The sequence below is a fragment of the Brachyistius frenatus genome, unplaced genomic scaffold (assembly GCF_029030835.1).
Source record: "Brachyistius frenatus isolate BFR_SWC_R1_liver_20210118 unplaced genomic scaffold, ASM2903083v1 Contig_6, whole genome shotgun sequence".
Taxonomy (NCBI): Eukaryota; Metazoa; Chordata; class Actinopteri; family Embiotocidae; genus Brachyistius; species Brachyistius frenatus.
The window spans coordinates 8,504,979-8,527,435 of NW_027210605.1; the positions used below are offsets into that span (position 1 = coordinate 8,504,979).

The 22,457-nt window shown below is 39.8% G+C and overlaps 4 protein-coding genes across 4 annotated transcripts in view; 2 read left to right on the forward strand and 2 right to left on the reverse strand.

Moving 5' to 3' along the window:
* The window catches only part of pex14 (peroxisomal biogenesis factor 14), a 45,209-nt gene extending 35,741 nt beyond the window's left edge, over positions 1 to 9,468 (reverse strand). Inside the window, exons 1-2 of the mRNA XM_069689063.1 lie at positions 9,387 to 9,468; positions 8,215 to 8,265 (exon numbers count right to left, since the gene is read on the reverse strand). Coding sequence (XP_069545164.1) covers positions 8,215 to 8,265; positions 9,387 to 9,422 — 87 coding nt within the window. The 5' untranslated portion in view covers positions 9,423 to 9,468. The remainder of the gene's footprint in view (positions 1 to 8,214; positions 8,266 to 9,386) is intronic.
* The window catches only part of cntn3a.1 (contactin 3a, tandem duplicate 1), a 284,181-nt gene that overhangs the window by 1,876 nt on the left and 259,848 nt on the right, over positions 1 to 22,457 (forward strand). The gene's annotated exons all lie outside the window — the stretch shown is intronic.
* dffa (DNA fragmentation factor, alpha polypeptide) lies at positions 10,122 to 17,795 on the forward strand. Its single transcript, XM_069689017.1, has 6 exons — positions 10,122 to 10,305; positions 11,450 to 11,608; positions 11,693 to 11,847; positions 12,282 to 12,486; positions 13,803 to 13,930; positions 15,211 to 17,795. Exons 1-6 carry the CDS (start codon positions 10,212 to 10,214, stop codon positions 15,433 to 15,435), a joined length of 966 nt encoding a protein of 321 aa, XP_069545118.1. The 5' UTR covers positions 10,122 to 10,211; the 3' UTR covers positions 15,436 to 17,795.
* Positions 17,882 to 22,405, reverse strand: masp2 (MBL associated serine protease 2). Its single transcript, XM_069689018.1, has 6 exons — positions 22,384 to 22,405; positions 22,091 to 22,313; positions 21,829 to 22,006; positions 20,914 to 21,045; positions 19,535 to 19,731; positions 17,882 to 19,312 (listed from the first exon to the last, which is right to left on the reverse strand). Exons 1-6 carry the CDS (start codon positions 22,389 to 22,391, stop codon positions 19,139 to 19,141), a joined length of 912 nt encoding a protein of 303 aa, XP_069545119.1. The 5' UTR covers positions 22,392 to 22,405; the 3' UTR covers positions 17,882 to 19,138.

Here is a 22,457-nt window from a genome sequence, read left to right on the forward strand (position 1 = left end):
CACACAGAGAAAAGCCGAAAATCCCATTAGCATTTTACTTTCATTATTTTTAATCAAACCCAGAAAACTGACACATATTAATTAATATCCATTAGCAGTTTTTTTTTTTTTGCCCCTCTCCCAGAGAAGACGTTCGGGAGGAAAAGAAGCAATTAACTTAACAAAATAATCAAAAAAATTGTTCCAGAAATCTCTGATAAATGTCATGTGAGGTCCCGTCTAAATGTAAGAAGTGTAATACATTCTTGCTGTCATATTCCATTAAACTGCTATTACAGTCTTGATAGAACTATTAGTCACTACATTATTAATAACATTAATGTATTTACATTTTTGGTGTACAAGCCTGCTTTCATGCAATAATTTATGAAGGCGACTTCAGATATGTTATAACGCTCCCCATCTAGGCTCTTTTGTGTTTATTATTGATTGTGAAAACAGTCAAAATTCCAAATCTAATACCCTTCTGCCCTCCCCCCTACCCCTTAATGTATTGGAGTGGGCTGTTTACATTAAAGGACTGGAATAAAGTGCATTTACATCTGAAGCATAAGTTCATAATTTACATTCCAACATTTATTAGAGGTGACAAACGAGCGTTTGGTCCACTCGTGCTTTTCCACAATGCAGCACTCATTCAATCCATATAAATTACAGCTGGGCTTGGGAGTGCAAAAGCAAATTATTTTATTATATGTATGCATGTATGACTCTATAGGGGGTTACTAAGACAAACAGGGAATTACTTGATTAGGCCAACTGTGGTTAACAAAGAACGAAATATGAGATTGAGGGTTAGACCAATAAAATTTCCGCATAAATGTTTGGCCCTTATTTAAATATCTAAAATACACAGATCTTAGTGTAAAAGCTTCAAACTGTTGTATTACTGTAGTTCACTGTACTTCTGTGTATTTTAGGTAGTGTATATATATCTCTTTTAGGTGGAGCTGCTCCAATAGTTTACTCTTAGCTAGCGCTAATGTTATTCAATGAAAAGAAACTTGCCTAAAAGGCAGTATTATATTACATAATTAGACAGGGCAGCATTTTCAGAAGGGGATTTACAAATGCGCTGAGGGGATCCCAGCATTTGAACAAATATCTAGCGCTGTAGGGGAGCTTGCTGACAAATTAACCGCTTATAATTTACTAAGAAGCCAGATAAAAGGAGAAAAAAAATGTTCCCCAAAGTGTCAATTACAAATAATTTTTCCTCTGATTTCTACAGTTGTGAAAGAATGATACCCTAAAAGGCTTTTGTGTGCCAAAATTGCATGTTGTTCATCTATATCTTTTCTCTTCTTTTTTTTTTTTTTTTTACACAACGGATTCACTCAGAGAAAAATAATTTAGCATCAGCAGCAGGACTGTTTAGGATAGCTCTGAAAGCATAAGTGTATGGCTCCCCTGTGAGAACACTGGCTGGTCGGAGAGGAGAGCGACCGACCGACAGACAGACAGGTGCAGGGACCGGGGGAAATGAAGGGGGATTCAATCAGATTCATGTTCATTAAAATCAGAGGACATCACAAAAATTAGAAAGATGCTGACAAATCAAAGGGTCTCAGTACCTGAATTACCATAGTCATTTACTTATTAAAGCCAGGATGCTTCCTGTCAATCAAGAGCCATCACATTCTCCATTTGCAGCGGAAAGCCACCGTAATTGCTTCTCATACTAATCAACACAACTTGTGTAATTATGCCTTGAAAGTGACATTGGAGGCTGAGAGCGATGTGAGCAGTCTTGACAGCAGAGACATCTCAGATTCATCGGGAGATTTCCAGTCTCGCTGCAAGGAGACAAGCCACTCTCAGACCAAGTTACTCACTCGAGCAGTTTACAACCATAAACACAAAGAAAAGACAATAAATCAAGCTGAAGTAATTACAAAGCAGAATAGAGAGTATAAAGGAAGCTCAGCTCAATAAGGCCACTTTCCCAAGTATATTGAGGCAAAATGACTACGCTGTAATTAAACTGGTGTCGTATTTCTATCATTTCTTAAGTAAACACATTGTGACAGTTCACTAAATTGTGGGAGAATAGGAAATTACAGCTCTGTTACCATGCTGTTTACATTAATATACTTGCTGAGACAAAAACCCTACAAATAAAGCCCTAAGTATTCATTAAAGTTTATTGAATTCAGCTTAATCACAGACTTTACACATGTCTCCGAAATGAACTTTGCGTAAAACTAGCTTCAACATTCCTCAGAGCATCGGAACACTTTCCAAACCATATTCCCAGGCTGCATCTGTCACCAGTCACACTGCGGCCCAGCCAGGAAGGTCACAGTGAGGTCAAAATACTGCAACAAATCAAGAGCCACGGGTTATGGCATGAAACTCTACATACATAAACTACGTGTATTATTGACACTCTGTGACAACAGCTTCTTCTTCATTTACTGTGAACTTTACAGGGAACTAAAAAATGGTCCTTGGATGCTCTAGTAAAAAACTAAAACAAAAGATCAAATAAAAATAAAAATGCTATTGTCTGAGCTGGCAATGCAGATCCAGTCCGGCTCAGCACACGAGGCAGAAACCACTAAAAAATAATTCATAAAAATGGGTTGGACTCATCTGTGCTCATCCTTTTCAAAGAGGTGGGTGGATCCATTGGGGGAAAAAAAAAAGTCACCAACATCAAAAAGAAGTCAACTGATAATTCTGGCATACTATGAGGGGAATGAGCGCAATGATTTAATCTGTGAACAGAAATGAAGATGAGAGATTTATGGCTCATAAAAAGTTCAAACGACAGAAAAACCCAAATCCTTCTGTGTCATTCCTTGCTCATAACCTCCAAACTTTAGCACATGTTGAAGACAAAGTAAGAAAATGTTTTTTTTGTGGCTAAATATGAGAAAAACACGCACAGTTACTGACATAGAAAACACAGGCTTTTACAGGAAAAGCCTGTGTGATTCACCCCCTGCGTTCGACTCTAATGAGTCAAAAAGTGTGACCTGCACTTAAACAAGAAGTCACAGCCAGAAGCTGTAAACTCATTTCCCCGTCCAAGCCAGCAACGTCGGCAGGACCTGGAAGATGTGCTCCGAGCATGCACGATAAATCTGACGTGAAATCATAATCATAAAAGCAATTAGCTGACCCTGCGCCACTCGTCCTTGGACATGACAGTGAGAATTCATACAGAGTCCTCTAAGGAGGCTGGCTGCCGGGTTGGGCGAGGAGGAGAAAAAGTGCAACACAGCAACAATAAAATGGAGGGCCCTTCCTGTGTCATTAACCACGGAAACAAACAGCGCATGATGCACAAAGAGAGCTGTGAAACAGAGAATTGAGCTTTTATGTTATTTAAAGAGAAAACTTCACCACGACCACCGAAACAAACTTTGCTGCGTAGATGTTTCTTCAGTAAAACTGTGGCTGAAGGTAACAATGGCATCATATCCTCCCCATATATCACAACACTCGGCGTTATCTCACACTGTAATACAGTTTTCAGACTGCATTCGAAATGTATTTACTCTGAATCATTTGAATCAAGCCACAAAAATGTAAAGCTGGAGGATTTCAACACGTCTTTAATCTGTGCTGCTGCAGAGGCTGAAGCAGGTTTACAGTCAACATGACAGTTTACAGAAATTATTGACGAGGAGACGGCAGGTGATCAGATTCATCCCACGTTTCTCTTTCAAGAAGTGCACAAGAATTTGAGAAACCTCTCTTCTACCCTTGTGCACACACGCGCACGCACGCACGCACGCACACGTGCCCACGCGCGCCCACACACACACGCACACAGTCAGAGTTTCTTGCTTTCACTTCCCACTCAGTAATTACAGCGAGGCCGAACTAGTGGCTGCCACCTAGTGACCGTCTTCCCCAATAATCATGAAATATCTCTATGGCTCGCGCCCCCACTCGGACCATAACTCTCCTTTACTGCAGACAGCTCCAATAAAGGATTACAATTACAATTAAAGTAATGAGCAAAGAGGAAAAAAGGAAAATCTCAGAGAAGGTTCCCTTGACTAACTAAATGGTAGCCTAGTTTCTTGACAGAATGGAGTTACCATACCAGACTCATTACCGGCTCCCATTTCTTATTCTGCCCCAATAATTAATTTGGAACGTGTTGAAACCTGGAGGTCTCAAAACTTAAAGTAATGGTTTTAAAAGTGATGAATGTGAAATGAATTGAAATATGAATTATCAAATAAGAGATTAACTTCTTGTTATTTTTGGTTTATGGGAGCTGTATTGTAAAAAAGTGTGATCACTTAAAATGTATTGTATCTTCAGGGAGGTGGAGAGGGGGTGGAGGGGCGGCATGTGTGGGGAGGTGATTGTGTAAATTGTACAGTCCTGTGAGGAAAAAATATTCACACATGCACAGAGAATAGACTGGTGTTAAAAAGGATATATCTTCCCATGTTCCATGTGGAAAGTCATTAAGGAAAATTTTTTTTTTTTAAATAACTCAAGTCAAGACCTGAGAGTAACCCCTGACTTCCTGCCATCACCACTGTTACATTTGTGTTACACCCACGCGCAAGTGAAGAAAAAAAAATGAAATCTCTTTTCAGAGCTAACATATGAGCAACATCTGTCTGCCTGTGACTTGCGGGGCTCGGCAAAAGAGCCGTCGGGGAGGAAGAGGTGAAATTGAAGAGGAAAAAGAGCCAGAGACTGACAAAAGGGGGACAGTAGCAGTGCCTCCGTGTCTTTGGCTGGACCAATTACTGTTGGCATGTCCTCTGCCAACCAGCCAGGTCGCCCACACCTCCTGCACCTAACACACTGCTCCTTTATTCCCCCTCTATAGTAAGATGGCTATTGCAAAGGGGCTACGGAAATTTGGAGACTGCTGAGCCAAAACAGATCACTTCAAAGCGGCTTATTTAACGCTTGCTAAATTTTTCATCACAGTCGCTTAATATCCTGGGGAAGGAGAGCTTTTGAAGTTGCTGTGAGACCGGGGATGTTCTTCTTACAATTCTTTTTTTCCCCCTCCCTCTGCTGTATTAAAATCCCCAAACCTAAACACATAACACACAACCGGTTTACAATGCCTACATGCACGCGAAGCGTTGGTACAGATGCACCGTTTGCACACATAAACCGCACGCTTGCATTCCCCACAAACTCACACACATTGTTATTCATTTGGGGCCTGAATTACTTTTCAGGAGTATAGAGAGTAACAGGATTAATACTGCCCTGGATAACCAAAAGTATTAGAATTATTTTCAGTGAGGGGTCAACTCGCCCGAAGATCATCTGCACATCCACATGACCCCACAACAAAAAGTTTCTCATCAGAGGCAGAATTTATCCACTTTCATCCGGTGACTCTAGACACTTAGCGATAGGTTTGTCTGATGTCAGCACCTTTACACTTATCGTGTGCTTGATGAGAAATACAAAACAAATCTGATTATTACAACAGTTTGACTCCGCATTTCCACGATGCAAAAATAATCGAAAATAAATCTGCAACAATTTTGAAAATAAATTAATCATTTTAGATTTTTTTATTTTTTTCCCAAAAAACCCAACCGTTCTGTGGGTTTAGCTTTTTAATTGTGATGTCTTGTTGATGCTTCATGTTCGTATACAGAAATATAAAGATTTTGTTTTTTGGAAAAGGTAAGGACCCTCAAGACATCACTTGGACTCTGGTAAAATTTTGAAGCGGGTTTTTCCAATAGTCTTTTGAAATTTTATCGACAAAATAATTAACTGATAAATCCGGGAGCAATAAACAGAATAATTGATAATTAAAATAATTGTTTGTTGCAGCCCTAAAATTCATAACATTGTAAAAAGGTAATAAGATTCCGTTGGTCATAATTGTTGTTTCATTTCTTCTTCTTATTTTAACTACAGTTCTGAGAGAAAAAATTTTTAAAAAAAATCACTCTGTTAAATAAGTTAAATAAAAAAATAAAATTACAAGAAAATGAAGCACTTAAACTATTAAGCATCTTTTATGATGATAAAATTGCAATATTTCAAATTAATCCCAATACATCTAGTCCCACATCACAATATACTCCTATGCTACTGGATAATAAGTAGATATATTTCCCGTTTTCTCCTGTTATCAAAAGTATTTTTCCTCATGCAGATATCATTGACATTTGTTTGGGTGAATTCAAAGGCAGTGAGAACACAGTGATGAAAGGAGATGCGGGTGAGCGCAGGGTGTCACAGTAGAAAGAGGGCACAATGACTAAGGAAGCACCAGCAAAGGACTGGCAGGGGTAATGGCCATGGCAGGGATGAGCTGAAGGTGGGAGGGGGTGGGGGATGTAGATGCAGAGAGCCGGGGTGAGAGCGAGCAAACAGCAGCGCCGGAGGCAACAGCAGCGGCTGGCAGCGACTGGCATACCAGTCAACCACGGAGCACACACACTCACATATAGGCTCTCCCACCCTTTCTTTTCTCTCTCTCTCTCTCTCTCTCTCTCTCTGACTGCAGGTCCAGATCTGCCCCTCTGGCCTGTGTGGTGGCAGAGGCTGTGAGACCGGCCCCTGAGCTGGGCCCTCTTGCCACTGAGGAGGAGAGCCCATGCAGTGCAGTGTGCCAGGGCCTGCTGATCTGGGCGAGGTGAGTCAGAACCTGTTAACATGACTGGTGTCCCCAGCCTGACACACTGGCTTGTCTGACATGCACATGTGCACATAAATGTTATACAAACGTGTGTGTGTGTGTGTGTGTGTGTGTGTGTGTGTGTGTGTGTGTGTGTGTGTGTGTGTGTGTGTGTGTGTGTGTGTGTGTGTGTGTGTGTGTGTGTGTGTGTGTGTGTGTGTGTGTGTTCTCTCTCTCTGTCTGTCCTCCCAACCCTGCCAGCACTCCCTTTCCTCTCATCCAGATAAAATCCTTTCAGACACAAATTTCAATTATTCACCTCATCCAAATAATGCCATGTGACAAGAATTATCCCTACTGTAATAATCCACTTAACTGGGAAAGAGCAGCTCATCAAAAAGAGAAAGGAGGAAAGGGGTTGGAAGTGAGGGTGGCGGTGGTGGGACTTGTCAACCAGTCTCGAATCAGGACCCTCATAACAAGAATTTCTTCCCTTTTTGAGGAGGCAGTCTTGAAGCGCAGTGGGATGATGAAATTGAAGTAAATTGAAAGAAAGCCTGGGAGAATGCTCCCACAATCAATAACCCCAGGATTAAATTAGCCTTGGCATGAAAGGATGATGGGGGGAAGATGAAGAGTGAATGGTGGTGAATGACATTGAGACATGTAGGCTGAACAATACAGCACTCCTCTAACCTGGATGCCGTGCCCATACAAGGACAGTGAAAGTACCTGGGACATATTCCATCCCACTTAGCAATAACACAACATTCCTGGTTATAATCAGCACTTGGACCAGGCATGTCTTATAAACATGTCCCTTTACACGTTATTGAAAAAAACTGATGTTTATTATTGTTAAATGTTGCCTTTTGATGGTACTAATGACTTGAACTACTTATTTAGTAGCATGAGTAGCCACCTAAGTAAGAAACCACTGCGTTTAACAGGCATTTTTCTTTAAAAACAAAAAAAGATATTATTCAGACTAATTATTGACAAACCAATTGAAAAATTTACCTGGCCATAAATGTAAGTACTGACACAGACTGAAAAACAGTGGGCTAAAAAAAAAAGACAACAAAAATATGTAGTCTTAGTTTTAAGCAACACATGATTAAAGCTGCTGTTAAAATAAACCTTTCTCAATCCTTTTTCCTATCCAAAGACAAGGAACACAAAGTCCACTCTCATTGCGGCTTAGGGACACCAGTGTGATGCTAAAGTGACTGTCTGCTAATTAGAAGCCTTTAACACTGCATCTCCCTGGGGAATGTGTAATATCATCCGATTAGCCTATAAAAGTATTTAAGGAAATATTAAAAGAAACAATCTTAGTGTTCCTAAACTACAAATCATCAGTTGCCAAGACTTTTTTGCAAGGTTTCATACTTTTCAAAATGCTGCAGCTGCTTATTTCCCGGGTAAACACACAATCAGATCAGCATCAGCTGCCTTAGTGTTTAAAAACTGACAAAAAAACAACAACATTTAAACCACTTATGAGGACTTAATCTGACCTGCCATCTCTGTCTAATTTGCAGTTACATTAAACAGACCCTCATAAATGATTTTCTGATTACGGTCCATATTGACTCATCAATCAAGTAATCTGTATTAAAGAAGGAGTCCTTTACCAGTGTTTCTCTGGGACCAGCCGCTCCAACATCTCCAGGTGGAAGTCCAGGCTAAAAAAATAAAAAAAAAAAAAGACAAGCAAACACTTGTATTAGAGCGCCATCTAGTGGAGGACAGTGGCAAACAAAAAACAAAACAAAAACAAAAAAAAAAAAAGGTACAAACAAGAACTTTTTAACGTCACATATTTGAAGGTAACAACGAACCCAGTCTGGCAGCAGAGTAAACAATGATACCATCCCTCACATTTTTATTGTCACTGTCAACAATTTCTTAACCACACGGAGTGCACTCAAAATGTAGTTCTTTAAATGGGAGCAAACATTTGAAACCAGTCTGTTGAATCACATTTACTCAGCTTTCTTCCAAACCATGTGATACCGAGTAAATCTGGCAGAACCTAAACGTACGTTTAAGCATATATCTTTGCAACAACAAACTTCCCGAGAAATTGTTTGCAAATGTTGTTTACATGACAACATTCATTTTATTTTATTTTATTTTCTCTCCCCAGGATGATTGTTTTTTTTTTTTCTGGATTAAGTCAACACACACGCCACATTTCGGCGCTTCAGCTCTCAACTATGCACATTTAATTCTGGGAGACGTTTCCTCTCTGTTAACCAACAGTATTGTAATTGCACCTGCAAAGTTTAACAGTCTAAAGCAGTCACTGGTGAGATACCACTTTCAGTCATATTCCTGGAATGATTAGTGCTTGTTAATAATTCAAGCAAACACTAATGAACGGAGTACAAACCACTGCTAACTGTGACCTTTCCTCAAGTCATGAACTGATCAGAATAAGACACACACACACACACACACACACGCAAAGCTACATCTGGTCAGGGTGAGTGGTTAGCCAATGAGTTGAGAAAGCCACATTATTTTTTTTGTTGTTTTTGTTTTTGGTAACACACGGTAAGCCTCGAGAAGCAGCGGTGCCCACATGTCAACACAAGCATGTGAAACTTTTGAAACGTAACCTAGCACGCATGCTAACTAGCACGCATGCTAACCCTCGTTCGCCGAGCAGTTTAAAAAGTAACAAAGAAGAATGATGACACGTAAAAGCCACCAAATGTGAACGCATTAAAGAAGGGTTCACGGTTAAATGTGGGAACCACGGGGTAAATGTTTCAGCTTGCAGAGAGAGAGAGAGAGAGACCTGTGCTGGAGGATCGAGTTGGTCGGTGGATGCCATCTTCCTGCGGGCTTCGGAAGGCTGCTCGAGTTATCTGCGCTCGATTGCTTTTCCTGAAACGTGTTCATTCAGCTCATTAAAAACACAGCCAGGTTCACACGAAAACGGACTGTGGTTTTTACCTGGAGACCATTCAGAAGCAAAACACAACAGCAACTGAAACGATAAAAGTCGGAACAATAATTTATTTTTTTATTTATTTTTTTATACAGCAAAAAATGAATACATCATTAAGACTTTTTTGTTTGGCGTTCATTTTGTCATGAGTCTTAATAATGTGCTTCGAAAAGGTGCATTTTCCTACATCACTTTGTCCATTTAATACCAACAGTATCCATCTGCGGGCAGTCTGACTGCTTTCAGTCAATCAAGGCTGATGTGACTGATTTATCCCAGCGTATGATGTCATAACTTGCAAAGAGAACATCACTTTTCATAATCGCCACCAAGCTACACATCAAAAGAAGATAAATTTGCTGGCGAGACATCCTAATGTCTTCTGGAATCCAAACATTGCCTTGTTTCTCGAGATAACGGGACACACACTCTATGGCCACATTCATTTTTATTTTTTTATTATTTTTTTAAATCGCCCTCCAGCAGCCTCTGGCGGATATTGTATACGCGGTTTAATATGTTGTACGTAAAACTACATATCCCAGAGTCCTTAGCGCCACCACGGCGGTTCCGTGTTCGAACAGATTGTTGTCGGACAGCTGTTGTTGGCGTTTGTCAGAGTTAAAAGATAAAAGGAAGGAGAAGAAAAGCGGTTTCCTCGCAGATCTTAGGATGACGGATAGCAGACCGTGTAAGGTGTGCAATTTCACACGTCAAAAGTCATATGGGTTGGTAGTTCCCTCCCTGAATGAGATGAAGATAAAAGGTGAGTTGTCGTGGCTTTTAAAACGTGTTTTTAGAGAACTGTACAACTGCAAGGCTCCATTTGCTGATAAAACTATGCATTATATAGTACACAGTTCTGTAAACATAACATAACATTAAAGTGAAACTAAATCTCGTACTATATTGTTGTTACTGCATTCACCACTCATTTTAGTTTGCATTGGTACTAAAGGGACTGTATTATATGGACGTGAAAGAAATGCTATGATGGACAATGATCAGCCACTCAACACTACAATAATGGGGATTATTGCTGCACAGCATACTTTATCCGTCATGATCACGACCGAGCTGTGTGTAGCAACGCTTCCATTTCCGTCGTGTTCAAACATGCAGGAGCAAAACATGAAAAGTCAGTCGTCTTCTGCTCCTCATTCCTAGAATACTAGTCACCAGGCGTTGCCTTATCACTGCACTCTGTCCATTAGAGGTGCTTATACAGGCTATTTTATAGAAATATCAATGGGATGAGGACGCCATCACTGTGTCACTGTTTTTTGAACCCACCGACATGTCCAAAATTTAGATGTACTTTTAATCTTGATAAGCTTAACTTTTCATGACACTATGTCTTGAATGTTGTCTTTTGAGAATCTTTCATTATTTTTTTTTACCTTTTTGTAAAGTTATAGATTGCGGCCTCATGTCATTATACATACTCCTATTTATGCAGGTTCAGTCAATATCCAAATAACATAACTACATTAAACTACAAAGGAAATTACCCAAAAGATTCAGTGGGCAGCACAAGCAAACCAGAGGGATGGGTTTATCATTGACATAAAATATGAAAAATACATATAATATGTTTAGGATGGCAGAGGGAGTGAGCAGTGCAAACACTCAACAGTATGGAGAATAGGAGCAGCTTTGATGAAAGAGCAGCTGACAGCTTTAATAAATTGACTTGTTGAAAGTGCATAAGTATTTGCTTAAATCGGCTGGTGGTCACATGGTGTGTGAGCTATTAGTGCTTAGAATATGTAGCTTTTATCTCGGTGCTACTGATTGTTTTACTATGACTATATGGCTGAAGGCGTTATGAGTAAAAGTTCCCCCAGGAACTCAAGAAAAAATATATTAACATGAGATCTGTAAAGTAATTTCTCTGTTTTCTCCAACAGGGTGTGAGTTTCTTGGGTTCAGCCCCAGTCACCCGGTCACAGTGGTCCTCGAGAATGATGGGACGATAGTAGAGGATCAAGCCTACTTTTTGTGTCTGCCAGCAAACACAAAGTTCATGCTGCTGCATGAAAAAGAGACGTGGTCTCCAGTTCGCAGGGGTAAGAAGGTTCACTCCGAATGGAGATTTGTTTACAGGACCAAATCCTGTCATTGAAATGAAAATGAATTGTGTTGTTTACTAGTTGACGGAGGCACAGCTTGGATGGCAAGAGACTCTATGATACTGGAGAGTGATACTGTGGACACCTCTAGTACTGCAGCACCCTGGTGTGACCTGGCTCAGCAGCTGAAGCAGGACCTGACCAGCATTATTTTCATGTCCGAGGCAGACCTACAGGTACCAACATCAGTCCTCTGTGTCACTAAAATGTTCTGTTGTCCATATTGCAGCATAGTCTGATAAGAAAACTATACAGAAGTAGCACTGCTGGGAAAACACACTTTCCACAGTTGTCACCATTGACGTCTTAACTTCTGTCATGTTAAATGATGAAGGTGGTAATAATATGCAATTTTAAAATCTCATGGAAAGACAAAATATAGCAATAGATTCATCCAACTAACAGGAATTGTTTGTGTAGTGAAAGCCTGATGTGGCTGATTCCTTTTTGCAATCAACCTCCACTGTTGTCCAGGAATGATTAAAAACATAAGTGAGCCACAGTCACACAGGATGACCCTTCATTATGTGGGACTTGAACTGTGTTAACCTAGAGCTAAAATAGTCTCCTACAATAGTATATTACTGCTTTATGTCACCTGCTGCTCCAGACCCTGGTGGATGCCCCGTGCCCTGAACTAGCCTCTGCTCTGGGCTTCCAAGAGAAGAAGGCTGAGGTCCTCCAGGAGACGCTGCAGAGGGTTTTGGATCGGAGGGAGGAGGAGAGGCAGTCCAAGGAGTTGCTCCAGCTCTACCTAAAAGCTGTGGAGAAAGAGGACAGACAACAGGAGGAACCAAGCCAGCCTAGTGTGGGAGGTACAGCTGCATCATTATGTGGTTTTCAGTATTACGTTTTATTTTTGCCCTACCCTCTGCGTAGGTTTTATTATTTATTTAGTGTGGCCTTCTGACACTATCACCTCTGTGATAACTTACTAATTCTTGGTTAGAAAGTCGTTTTTGTTTTCAGATTTCAGTTGTGATAAAGACCCTCGACAGACAGAGAGACATGACAGCAATACTAGTTCTTAAGGAAAATGAAATGAAATTTTTTGCGATACCTCCGCCTCTGGATTCATTGTCTCTGCAAATATATTACAGCATCTTTTGAAGAGCCATTAGTGTGCTAAATAGAAATTTCCAAGTATCCCTAATGGCTGATGCTGTTAATAACATCAAAATGTTACATTATCAGGCAGTGCTTATAATTTTTTGTATGTAATAACCTCTGTTCTTTAATTTGTTTTTAATTTTCGTCACAGTGTTTATTTTCTTGCCCAAAATTATATCATAATGTAAAATATTTTTGTCCAGATGTTTGCTGTGAGTCTATGACTCTTAAGGCCTTTAAACACCGGCGGCGTGACGAATAAACGACACAAAAAAGTGATATACTCAGACAAATAGTTTGCATCTAAATTAATCGGCTGTTCAAAAGGTTATGTTGTGAATGTGAAAAACAGCCCCGATGGGTAAAAACCTTTAAAATGTCAGAGGTGCTCGTACAGTGTATCTACTACTCATAAATACAAAATATCCAATCAATAAGCATAAGTACAACACCCAGCATAATAATGAATACTATCCTATGCTTGTGTAGCCCAGGAGGAAGGTAATGACCCCCAAAAAATGGTTCGCTGGTCGCTGATGTATTAACCAGCATGTAGGAGTGATAAAATCAGAAAATTCGAGGAAACATTCATTTTAAAAATAATGATTGATCTATTTGTGCTTAAGAAGTATTTTATTGACTAGATCTATATTTTAAGACAGGTTCATGTTGTTTAGTTCATGTCCGTGCAGAATATCAAAACAAATATTAACAACAAAATGATTCAATCATAAGAATGGAAACAGTAACTTTTTAGGTTGCAAAATTAATAAGGTGGGAAAAAACTGATGATATTATTGATTCTGACACATTTCAATGCTTAGAGATATATCAGTTTTCAGTCTATTCTGCCTCTTACATTGTGTATTATCATCAACAGAAGAAGAGCTGTATTTGTACCTTTTGGTCACTAGGTGGAGCCAGTGTTGCTCCTTAATAATCCCACCTCTTCCAATGATTCTCACAAAATTGAAGCTTTTTTACACAACAATTATTGAGAAAACCTGTTTGAATGTGTCAGGTGCTGGAGACGTGGATATGACCGATGGGATGGAGGTGGACGCTGCGTCTGGATTCATTTCCAGGACATTGATGGTACTGAAAGGCAAAACATCCCCAGAGACCAGGCTCTCCACTGAGGATCTGCAGGTAGTCAACTCACACCACTGATCCTGTCAGCCTCAAAACCTCCGCAAATAGAAATTTGACTCTTACACTTTTACTGTGTGCAGCCGCTTCAGAGGATTCAGTCTTTCTTCAAACCTCCAAAAAGATTCTACAAAAGATTTAGAGATATCTGAGGAGCCACTCTTATGTCCTTTTCTTCATCATATTATTACATCCTTCCTTCTGACCCAAGGCCCTTGCTGTAACAATAGATAGATAGATAGATAGATAGATAGATAGATAGATAGATAGATAGATAGATAGATAGATAGATAGATAGATAGATAGATAGATAGATAGATAGATAGATAGATAGATAGATAGATAGATAGATAGATAGATAGATAGACGTAGCAAGTGATGACGTCATCCACCGATTTACACTGATCCAAATCGACGCCTAGAGAATGGCTCGACGGGGGATGCCATCTTTTCCGGTGGGAGTCAGGACCTTCCAAATATGGGGTGCATGGTGAAGCTAGCATCATCATGTATTGCCTACTCCACTGATGAATGGAAATGAAATGACAACCGAATAACAGTCATTGTTTCACAACTAACTCCGATGACATTCGAGTTCACCGGTGATTGACCCTTCTGGTCTGCCTTGTTCAGGCGGCTTGTCAATTGCTCCAGAATCCAATGTTAATCAAGCCAGTCACACCTTCAAACATACTTGTCTTTGAGATCGATTACCAAAACATGACCAGCAGCACACTGATTATAAAAAGTTGACGCTTTCTGGGAGCTTATGGGAGATTTATTTGGAACCAGCACTCAGTGAGGTTCAGTGGCATTACACTTACAGGTACTTCTGCACTGATTTCAATTTCAAGGCGGGGTTGTTGCTGCTTTGTTGTACCATGGCCCATCATCTCATCTTGAAGCAGCTGTAAAAATGAAAAAGCAAGCGTGTAAAGCTGAAATTCCTCACGCACTTAAAACACATCCGTACTGTCACGGTTCTGATGTACAATGGGAATTTACTTTAGGTCAAATGCAAGCATAAGTTTCTGTCCACTCTCATGTGCATAAATAAGGAAAGTCAAATATTAGAGAACCTTTCAATATATTTCAGGTCACTATACCAACAACACAAACTACAGCCCCAAATCAACATTTTTCTTGCGCAGTATCAACAATTTTGAGCATCAACTGAATTCTTGTACACGCATAGATTTAAAACGATAAACGCCAGAATAAAGTCTTGCATGTTCGCCTTTACAGTGTCTGAGATGGAGCTCTTTTCCATGTGTCTTCAGATGGTGGTGACCAGAGGGGTGGAAGGTATGGAGCAGGTGCTGGGCTTCGACAGAACGAAGACATCGGCGCTGCTTGAGGCCTGCGAAGCTGAACTGACCGCACGTCTCCAGCAGATTCAGGCCCTGCAATCCATCAGGAGCAGCACACAGCCGTACGGCAGCCAGCAGTCCAGTGAGAGGAGCCCGGAGGAGGGCGCAGAAACACCAGCCCAAGACAGCAACTAGGCCGAGGCTTTACCTGAGCAGAGACTGATAAGAATTCCCACTGCGTGCCTCGGGTCAGTAGAATGGGATTTGCGATTTGTTACTGATGATATCTACTGTGCTGGAATACATGAATGTTAAGAATTTTTATATTTGCATCATGTTGGTAAACATGCAAACCACTTGAATGCTTTTGCCCCAAGAGGAAGCAGGATGATTTGCACAAGTCATGTTTATCAAAGACATGATGACATTAACCACTTGCATATACTTTCAATGGGCTTCTTCTTTTGATGAGTGCCATGCTGTGAAAATAACTACAGACAAACAAATCCCTGAGAAACTTAAAGCCATCATTCAATATTTTAGGAAATGCCCTTATTCACATACTTGCTAATATGAAAAAAAGGATAACACTCACATGTCTGTCCTTTGAATATGAAGCTAAAATCAGCAGCTAGTTACTTTAGCTTAGCATTTAGACTGGAAATGGGAAAACTGTCCAAAGGTAACAAAATCTGCATCTTGGCACCTCTTAAGCTCACAAATTTCATCATTTGGAGGTCGGAGGTCTACTGGTTACCCATCTAAATTACTAGATCACAAGACAAGTCACTGCACCTGCCCAGGAAACAGTCCAGTAATGTTGTTCCCTAGTAGCCTATTAGTTAGAGCACATACCTCAATACAGTCCAAGGTTAAAAAAAAAACAGGCAAAAATACACCCCAAAAAAGTGAATCTTAAAGAAATAAAACCATACAAAAGAACAACTTGTCAATTTTGTACTTCTTCACCTTTGTACATTTACTTAAATGAGATATATTAACTTTTCTTTACCTTCGGACAGAACCAGGCTCGGTGTTTCTGCTAGTTATTTTGGCTTTACTTTAAGCCAAGCTTGCTGTCTCAAGCGTTATATTTACCAACCAGATATGAGAATGATATCAATATTCTCATCTAACCTTCAGCAATAAAGCCAATAAGCATTTTTCCAAAGATATGTAGGTCGTGCTTCAAGGATTAACAATAAACTGTCACTTTTAAATCAGCTTTCCAATGTTGTTGTTTTGCCTTCTGCTGCCTATTAAACACTGCTAGTTCGGTCAGAAGGTGTGCATTACCGTTTATTTTACATCCTTGGTTTAAATATACACTTTGAAGTAGCCAGCGAAACACTATGGATGTTCAGCAAAGAAAGTCATTTTGTTTCTGTTGGAAATGATTTACCTGTGCTATCGCTGAAATGATATTTGTATCTTGAGTTCAGGGGAACTTTTGGAAAGTTTCGAGTGGTAATCAATTTGTAACCAATCCTGTGCCTCCTAACTCTCTTGTTACTTCCCCATCTTTGTATCTTTTTCAGTTAACTCGTAGTTTAACGATAGTAAACTGCTTCAAATATCAAGCTGTTTTCTAACTTGAGAAAATGTTTGGAAAACAAGTTTTCATATACTGAAAATCAACCCCAAAAAAATGTTTGGATTTTTTTATTTTGGATTTTTGTTTTGTAAAGGTACACTGCAGTGTCAAATGTCATTATCAACTGATGTGTGACAACTTAGGGAATCTTAACATGGAAAAGTAAATGGTAGAGATACTTCTAAACAATGCAGAGTACCTGTACAATACTGACAGAAATGGCAGACAGGATCATGAGGCAAGCAGTTTTTTTTAGTTTCTTTTTTTTAGATATGCATAAATGCTATCATTGAGCAAATATATTTGTGTAAAATCTTATGTTACATAACAAGCAAGTGTATTTGATTGGGGCTCACAGGCTAATTCATCATTCTAATAATAAAGAGATAGACAAGATATGATGCATGTCACTTCGTACATGCAAGCCTCACTGAACACGCTATGGCTGACATTATGGGTGAGAAGGACATACAGTATGATGTAAGATGGTGTGAACAATGTGTGCAGGTGTCTGTGACTCATCTATAAGAAGGCGTGTCATCTCATCTGTCTCTTGAACAATGAACACAAGTGATGGATTTAAATGTGCGGAAATATCTCCTCTTTGTGTTGTGGTGAGATTGAAATGTCACTCCCGGCTTGAACTTTATTATTACTCACAGGGAGAAGTGCACCATTCATAATGATCTCCTGATTACTCACTATTGTGTCTATTTATGCTAAAAAAAAAAAAAGAAAGAAAAAGTTGAGTCTCAGCATGTCACGTGTATACCAACAGTAACTGTGAAACACGTAGTAACCCGACACATTCCATGTTATGTACTTATTTTAAACACGCATGGCAAATGTTGCAAAGGGCAGTTGTAAATGACTGTACAATATGTGATATATGGTACCTTTTATATTCACTGAATGGTGGAGAAGGGATTCCTTTTTTCAATAAATTAGCCTTCAGTCTCTATGAGCGTGCCGTTGTCCCACATTTTTGTGACTAATAAAAGTATTTAGAATTATGCACAGTCTAATTGAAAGGTGTTGTATTGTTGAGATTTCAACAACAACAAAATCTTGGGAAAATACAATGAATACTGATTAGGGAAGGCTCCTCCATGGTTAACAATAAAAAATTTTTAAAAAAAGAGTCTCCTTTATATTATTTTCTGCACTGAGTTCATGCATGAGTGAGGTAGTGATGGGTATATTAGCAACAAGCCTATTGGTAGCGTGCTGCTGCTACATATTTTCCATCAGCTGGTTAATAGGTTGCATGGGGTGCGTAATTCCTGTGGAATTGGCTCCAACTAGGCTGAACAGTTCGGAGCGAGTTTGATACATGTTACACAATGTGCATCAGATTGTGACTCAACAGTGCTCAGGTAAGAACTGCAGGTTTGCTCTGTAAGCACCCAGGTGCCCTGAGGACTGTTTGGGCATTTCATGCTGGAAACAAACCTTTTTTAACATGTGGTTAGATGACTTTCAGAGAGACTATGCCCACCTAAGACCTTATGAGTCTGTAGGGTTGTAAATGCCAAGGTGATATATGGGTCAGTACGTACCTTGCCTTGCTAAGTTGTGGTGGCCTTCAAACTGTAGTGGTATGTGGTACAACAGTTCAGTCAAAGTTAAAATACAATGGTTAGACAAAAACAAAAAGTCATAACGTCACATATGGTTTACCTCAATCTAAGAGACAAGAAATAAAAGAAACAAAATCAAACACGGGAGCAACCGAAACGGTAAAAGTAAATCAGCACAAGTGGTTTTCCTTCATACATTAACACACTCAGGCGTGCTCTTGTGCACCAATTGTGGGGCACACAGATGGAGGAAATGTTCCTGAGTGAATGCAAAAGTGTCAGATGAGGGGCAATTGGGTCTGAAGAACCTTATAATGAATGTTTTGATAGAGGAAAGGAGCCGCGATTGCTAAGAACAAGCTGCATAATGTATGAAGGTTAAACAACTGGCATTTATTGTTTCTCAGACCAGACAAACTGACTTTCTCATGAATTAATTTATTATTTCTGTGTTCAAAAGAGTCGGTCTTCAACTAGAATGGAGCAGAATAAATGCTCGCATTTTGAGGAATACCTATTTATCAAAATGCTTGATTACACACAACCTTAGATTATTTTCATGGTCACAATGTACAGATTTGAATGGAGAAATAATACTTCTCTAAATTGGGAAAAGTGTCCTTAAAATCTTATATTAGTTGCACAAGTAACAAATAATAAAGTACCATATAAAAGACAATTGAAACACGATTCAGTCAATTCTCTTGCCAAAAAGCCATCAGTCTTAAGTTAAAGGGAGAGATTCAGCCTTGGCTCTGGTGTACTTGATCTTCCATCCCTTATTGTTCCCGCTGCTGTCGGATCTGAATGTAACATGCACTTGGTAACTTCCTGTGTCGATGGGGCCTGGTGGCTTTGAGCCACAGAAGGGCCCATACTCCTGTCCAGCTGTGGAAATCTTTTAAAGGGAAACATCAACAAAGAAAAAATAGGATGGTGTTTTATTACTTCCCTGACTGATTAATGTGTAGCCAAACTTAAATATGCAGGAAACCACATGGGCATGCAGTATATCACCCAATAAAGACAAGTCAGTGACAGACTACCTCCACGGGCATGAGGAGGAATACATTGCTTATTCATCATCTTGTGTGTTAGATTCTAAAGTCACATTACTGACCTTCAATATGTCGTACGGACAGGGGGCATCTGGGTGTCCCTCTATGTCAAAGGGCTCCAGGAATTCTAGGATTATTCTGGAGCCCTCAGGCAGCTGAATGGTGTGGTCGCACTGACTCATGGGTGGGTAGGGGCTCGGGTAACCTGGGCTGGTCAGAACCCCCGACAGCGACGTCAACATCTGGCTACGGCATGGTACTGTAGAGACACACTAAATAAAGTCTTAAACTGTGGTCACTTTGGGATGTGATTCAGTCATGACTTCACAAAATGGAACTTCTATCTGCACCTTAAACTGCTGGGTCACGAAGTAATGGCTTTAAAAAGTTTCTTGATTACAAGAAAATGTTTTTTCTAATGAAACATTTCCTGGCATCATAAATGATGGGATTCATTTAGGTTTGCGTTATGCCCGGGCAAATGTGCAGATGTTGTCGCAGACAAAAACAAATGAGAATTGCAAAGAGGCAGAGTTGCTGTAATTCATATAATTAGTGCAATCTGTAGGCAGATAATAATTTTTGCCTATTCATTGCATGATTTGTTTTGTCACCCTTTTTCCTCTGGCAAAGACTAATAATTCAAGGCAGATCAGCTGGTAATTGTGATTAATTACCAAGTGTCAGTGCACTATTAGCGCTCCACACAGGTATCAATTTTTAATGCCATTTTGAAGTTGCTTTTCCCTTAGGAGTTGATAGTAATTAACCTCGCCCTACACCAGCTGGCAGAGATCAACTACTTTCTGCATCAGTATGCCTTTTCAGTCTGAAATTAGTAAGCACAGGCCAGCTATGACAGAACAAAATCAAATATGTAACACGACTAACTGTGTGGAATGTCACAGAATTTTTTTTTGGAGGACTTTTCTCTGTAGTACTTTGAAATATGTGAAAGATAAATGGCTTTTTTGCGCAATAATTAGGTGGAGTTAGGAGTTTACAACACAGCAATATTATAAAATTTTCCTGTCCCTTCTCAAAAAATCTGAAATTAGAAAAATTTTGTGTTTTACCATAATTATCTTATAAACACTTCAATATCACCTCAGTAAATAGTGCCAACGGAAAGATTTGGCAATCATCATATCCTTAACAATCACTGGAATTAAATGTGTTGTCGTCAAATGTGTCAAACAGAGGTCAATGCACACTAATGAAAATTGCTTTGCTTTATTGCCGTCAATATCTGCGGTGTCTGGTAGTGAGCAGCAGTGTATTTAGCTCGAGAAACACTACATACCCTATTTACAAAGATCAATACACAGTAAAACGCTGTATGCCAAGCTCTTAACACTGCACCTCAGTACACAGCCTCCGACTCACTTTGATTGAGCTCAGATGGACATGACTCTTGAGCTTTAGTCAGTATTGCTCTTACCTGTGCAGGATCTGTTGTTGTCATGGAGAAGGTATCCTTGTCTGCATGTGCAGTAATAGCCACCGATGTAATTGTGGCAAAAATGATCGCACACTCTTTCCCCATCTACCTTGGACAGGCACTCATTGATGTCTATGAGAGACAGACACAGTAGAGAGTGAAACACAACATGGTAAAAATGCACTTTTCAATCTGTGAATCAGAATGTGGGATTGTCTTTTTGTGGATATTTTGTAAATCGTAAGTGTGTCTGAACCCACGTCAGAAAATCTGAGATTATTTATTTGGGTTGCATCATCCTGCAGTGTAGAAGTCACCATTGCCTTTGTAAGTAAAGCAGAAACTTCATGAGACTAGTTTGTCTTAACTCTGGCTCATACAAAAACGTGGTGTCAACTGGTTGAACATAAACAAACTGTTTATGCAACAGAGCTGCAGCAGGCTGCGAGGTGTGATTGTTACTGGAAAATATAATAGGTTTAGATTGGAAACTTAAAAATGTAGTAATTCTATATAAAAACTGAAATTGCAGGGAGACTTTAAAAAAAAAAAAATTATTACAAAAGAAAAAAAAATGGGACCTGTACTGGCACATTTTGTTTGTATGTATTGTTGCTAGCACCTTAAAATAGGAACTCATAGTTTGTCAAATTTAAAATATATGTAAAATTGGAATCTCCTTGAATTGTGTCTAACCTGTTTCCTGTTGCGTTTTGCCTCTATTATATTGTACAGTCTTTCTTTTTTTCTAAATCTGGAATATTATTTAAAAACTTGACTGTTTATACCTGTGATGATAATCCAGCTATTATTTCTGTCAACTTCACTGCACTCTGCTAAGCTTTGCTCAGTGTAATTACAGGAGGCCAACAATGTATCTGCCCTCTGGCATCACTTGTCACTATCCTGTTTCACCTTCAGAGGTGTAAAATGCTTGGAAGCCAGTGAATCGGCCCTCGTTAGAGTAGTCACTCCTAAAGACCACTGACATGAGGTTCCCGGCTGACAGGATGATGGTGTTCCTGGGGGTGCTTTCATAGTTCTTCTCTTCCTCACCACAGAACCGCAAGGTTTCGTTCCCCTGTGCCAAAACCTGGTTTGACAAGGTCAGAGGCCTTTTAGTGAGCAATAAACCACTGACTCCAGTTCAGACGGAGGGAGCTGGGATCTCTCCTACCTGGATGTAGTCGTATTCACATAGGTTGGACGGCTCCATGCTGAAGTGGGTGAAGTAGAGTTTGACCCTGTGGCCGTCTGGTACAGTAATGTTCCACACTATGTGTTGGTTGTCTGGGTACGGCTGGGGGAAGTCGGGGGAGGTGAAGCTGCCGTGTAATCCTGTCATTTCCACACTCAGGGAGACATGAAGGAAGGAAAACAAGACAAATACACAGAAGCCACTGGGAAGAATTAGGTGTGATGGCAGCAGTTTCAAGGATTATTTCACAGAAATGAGTAACTGAAACTCACCTGCTCATGGTGGCTTTGCAGATACTGCGTGTTTTGGAGTGCTTCACTCTTCCTGATCCGAGGGTGAATGAACT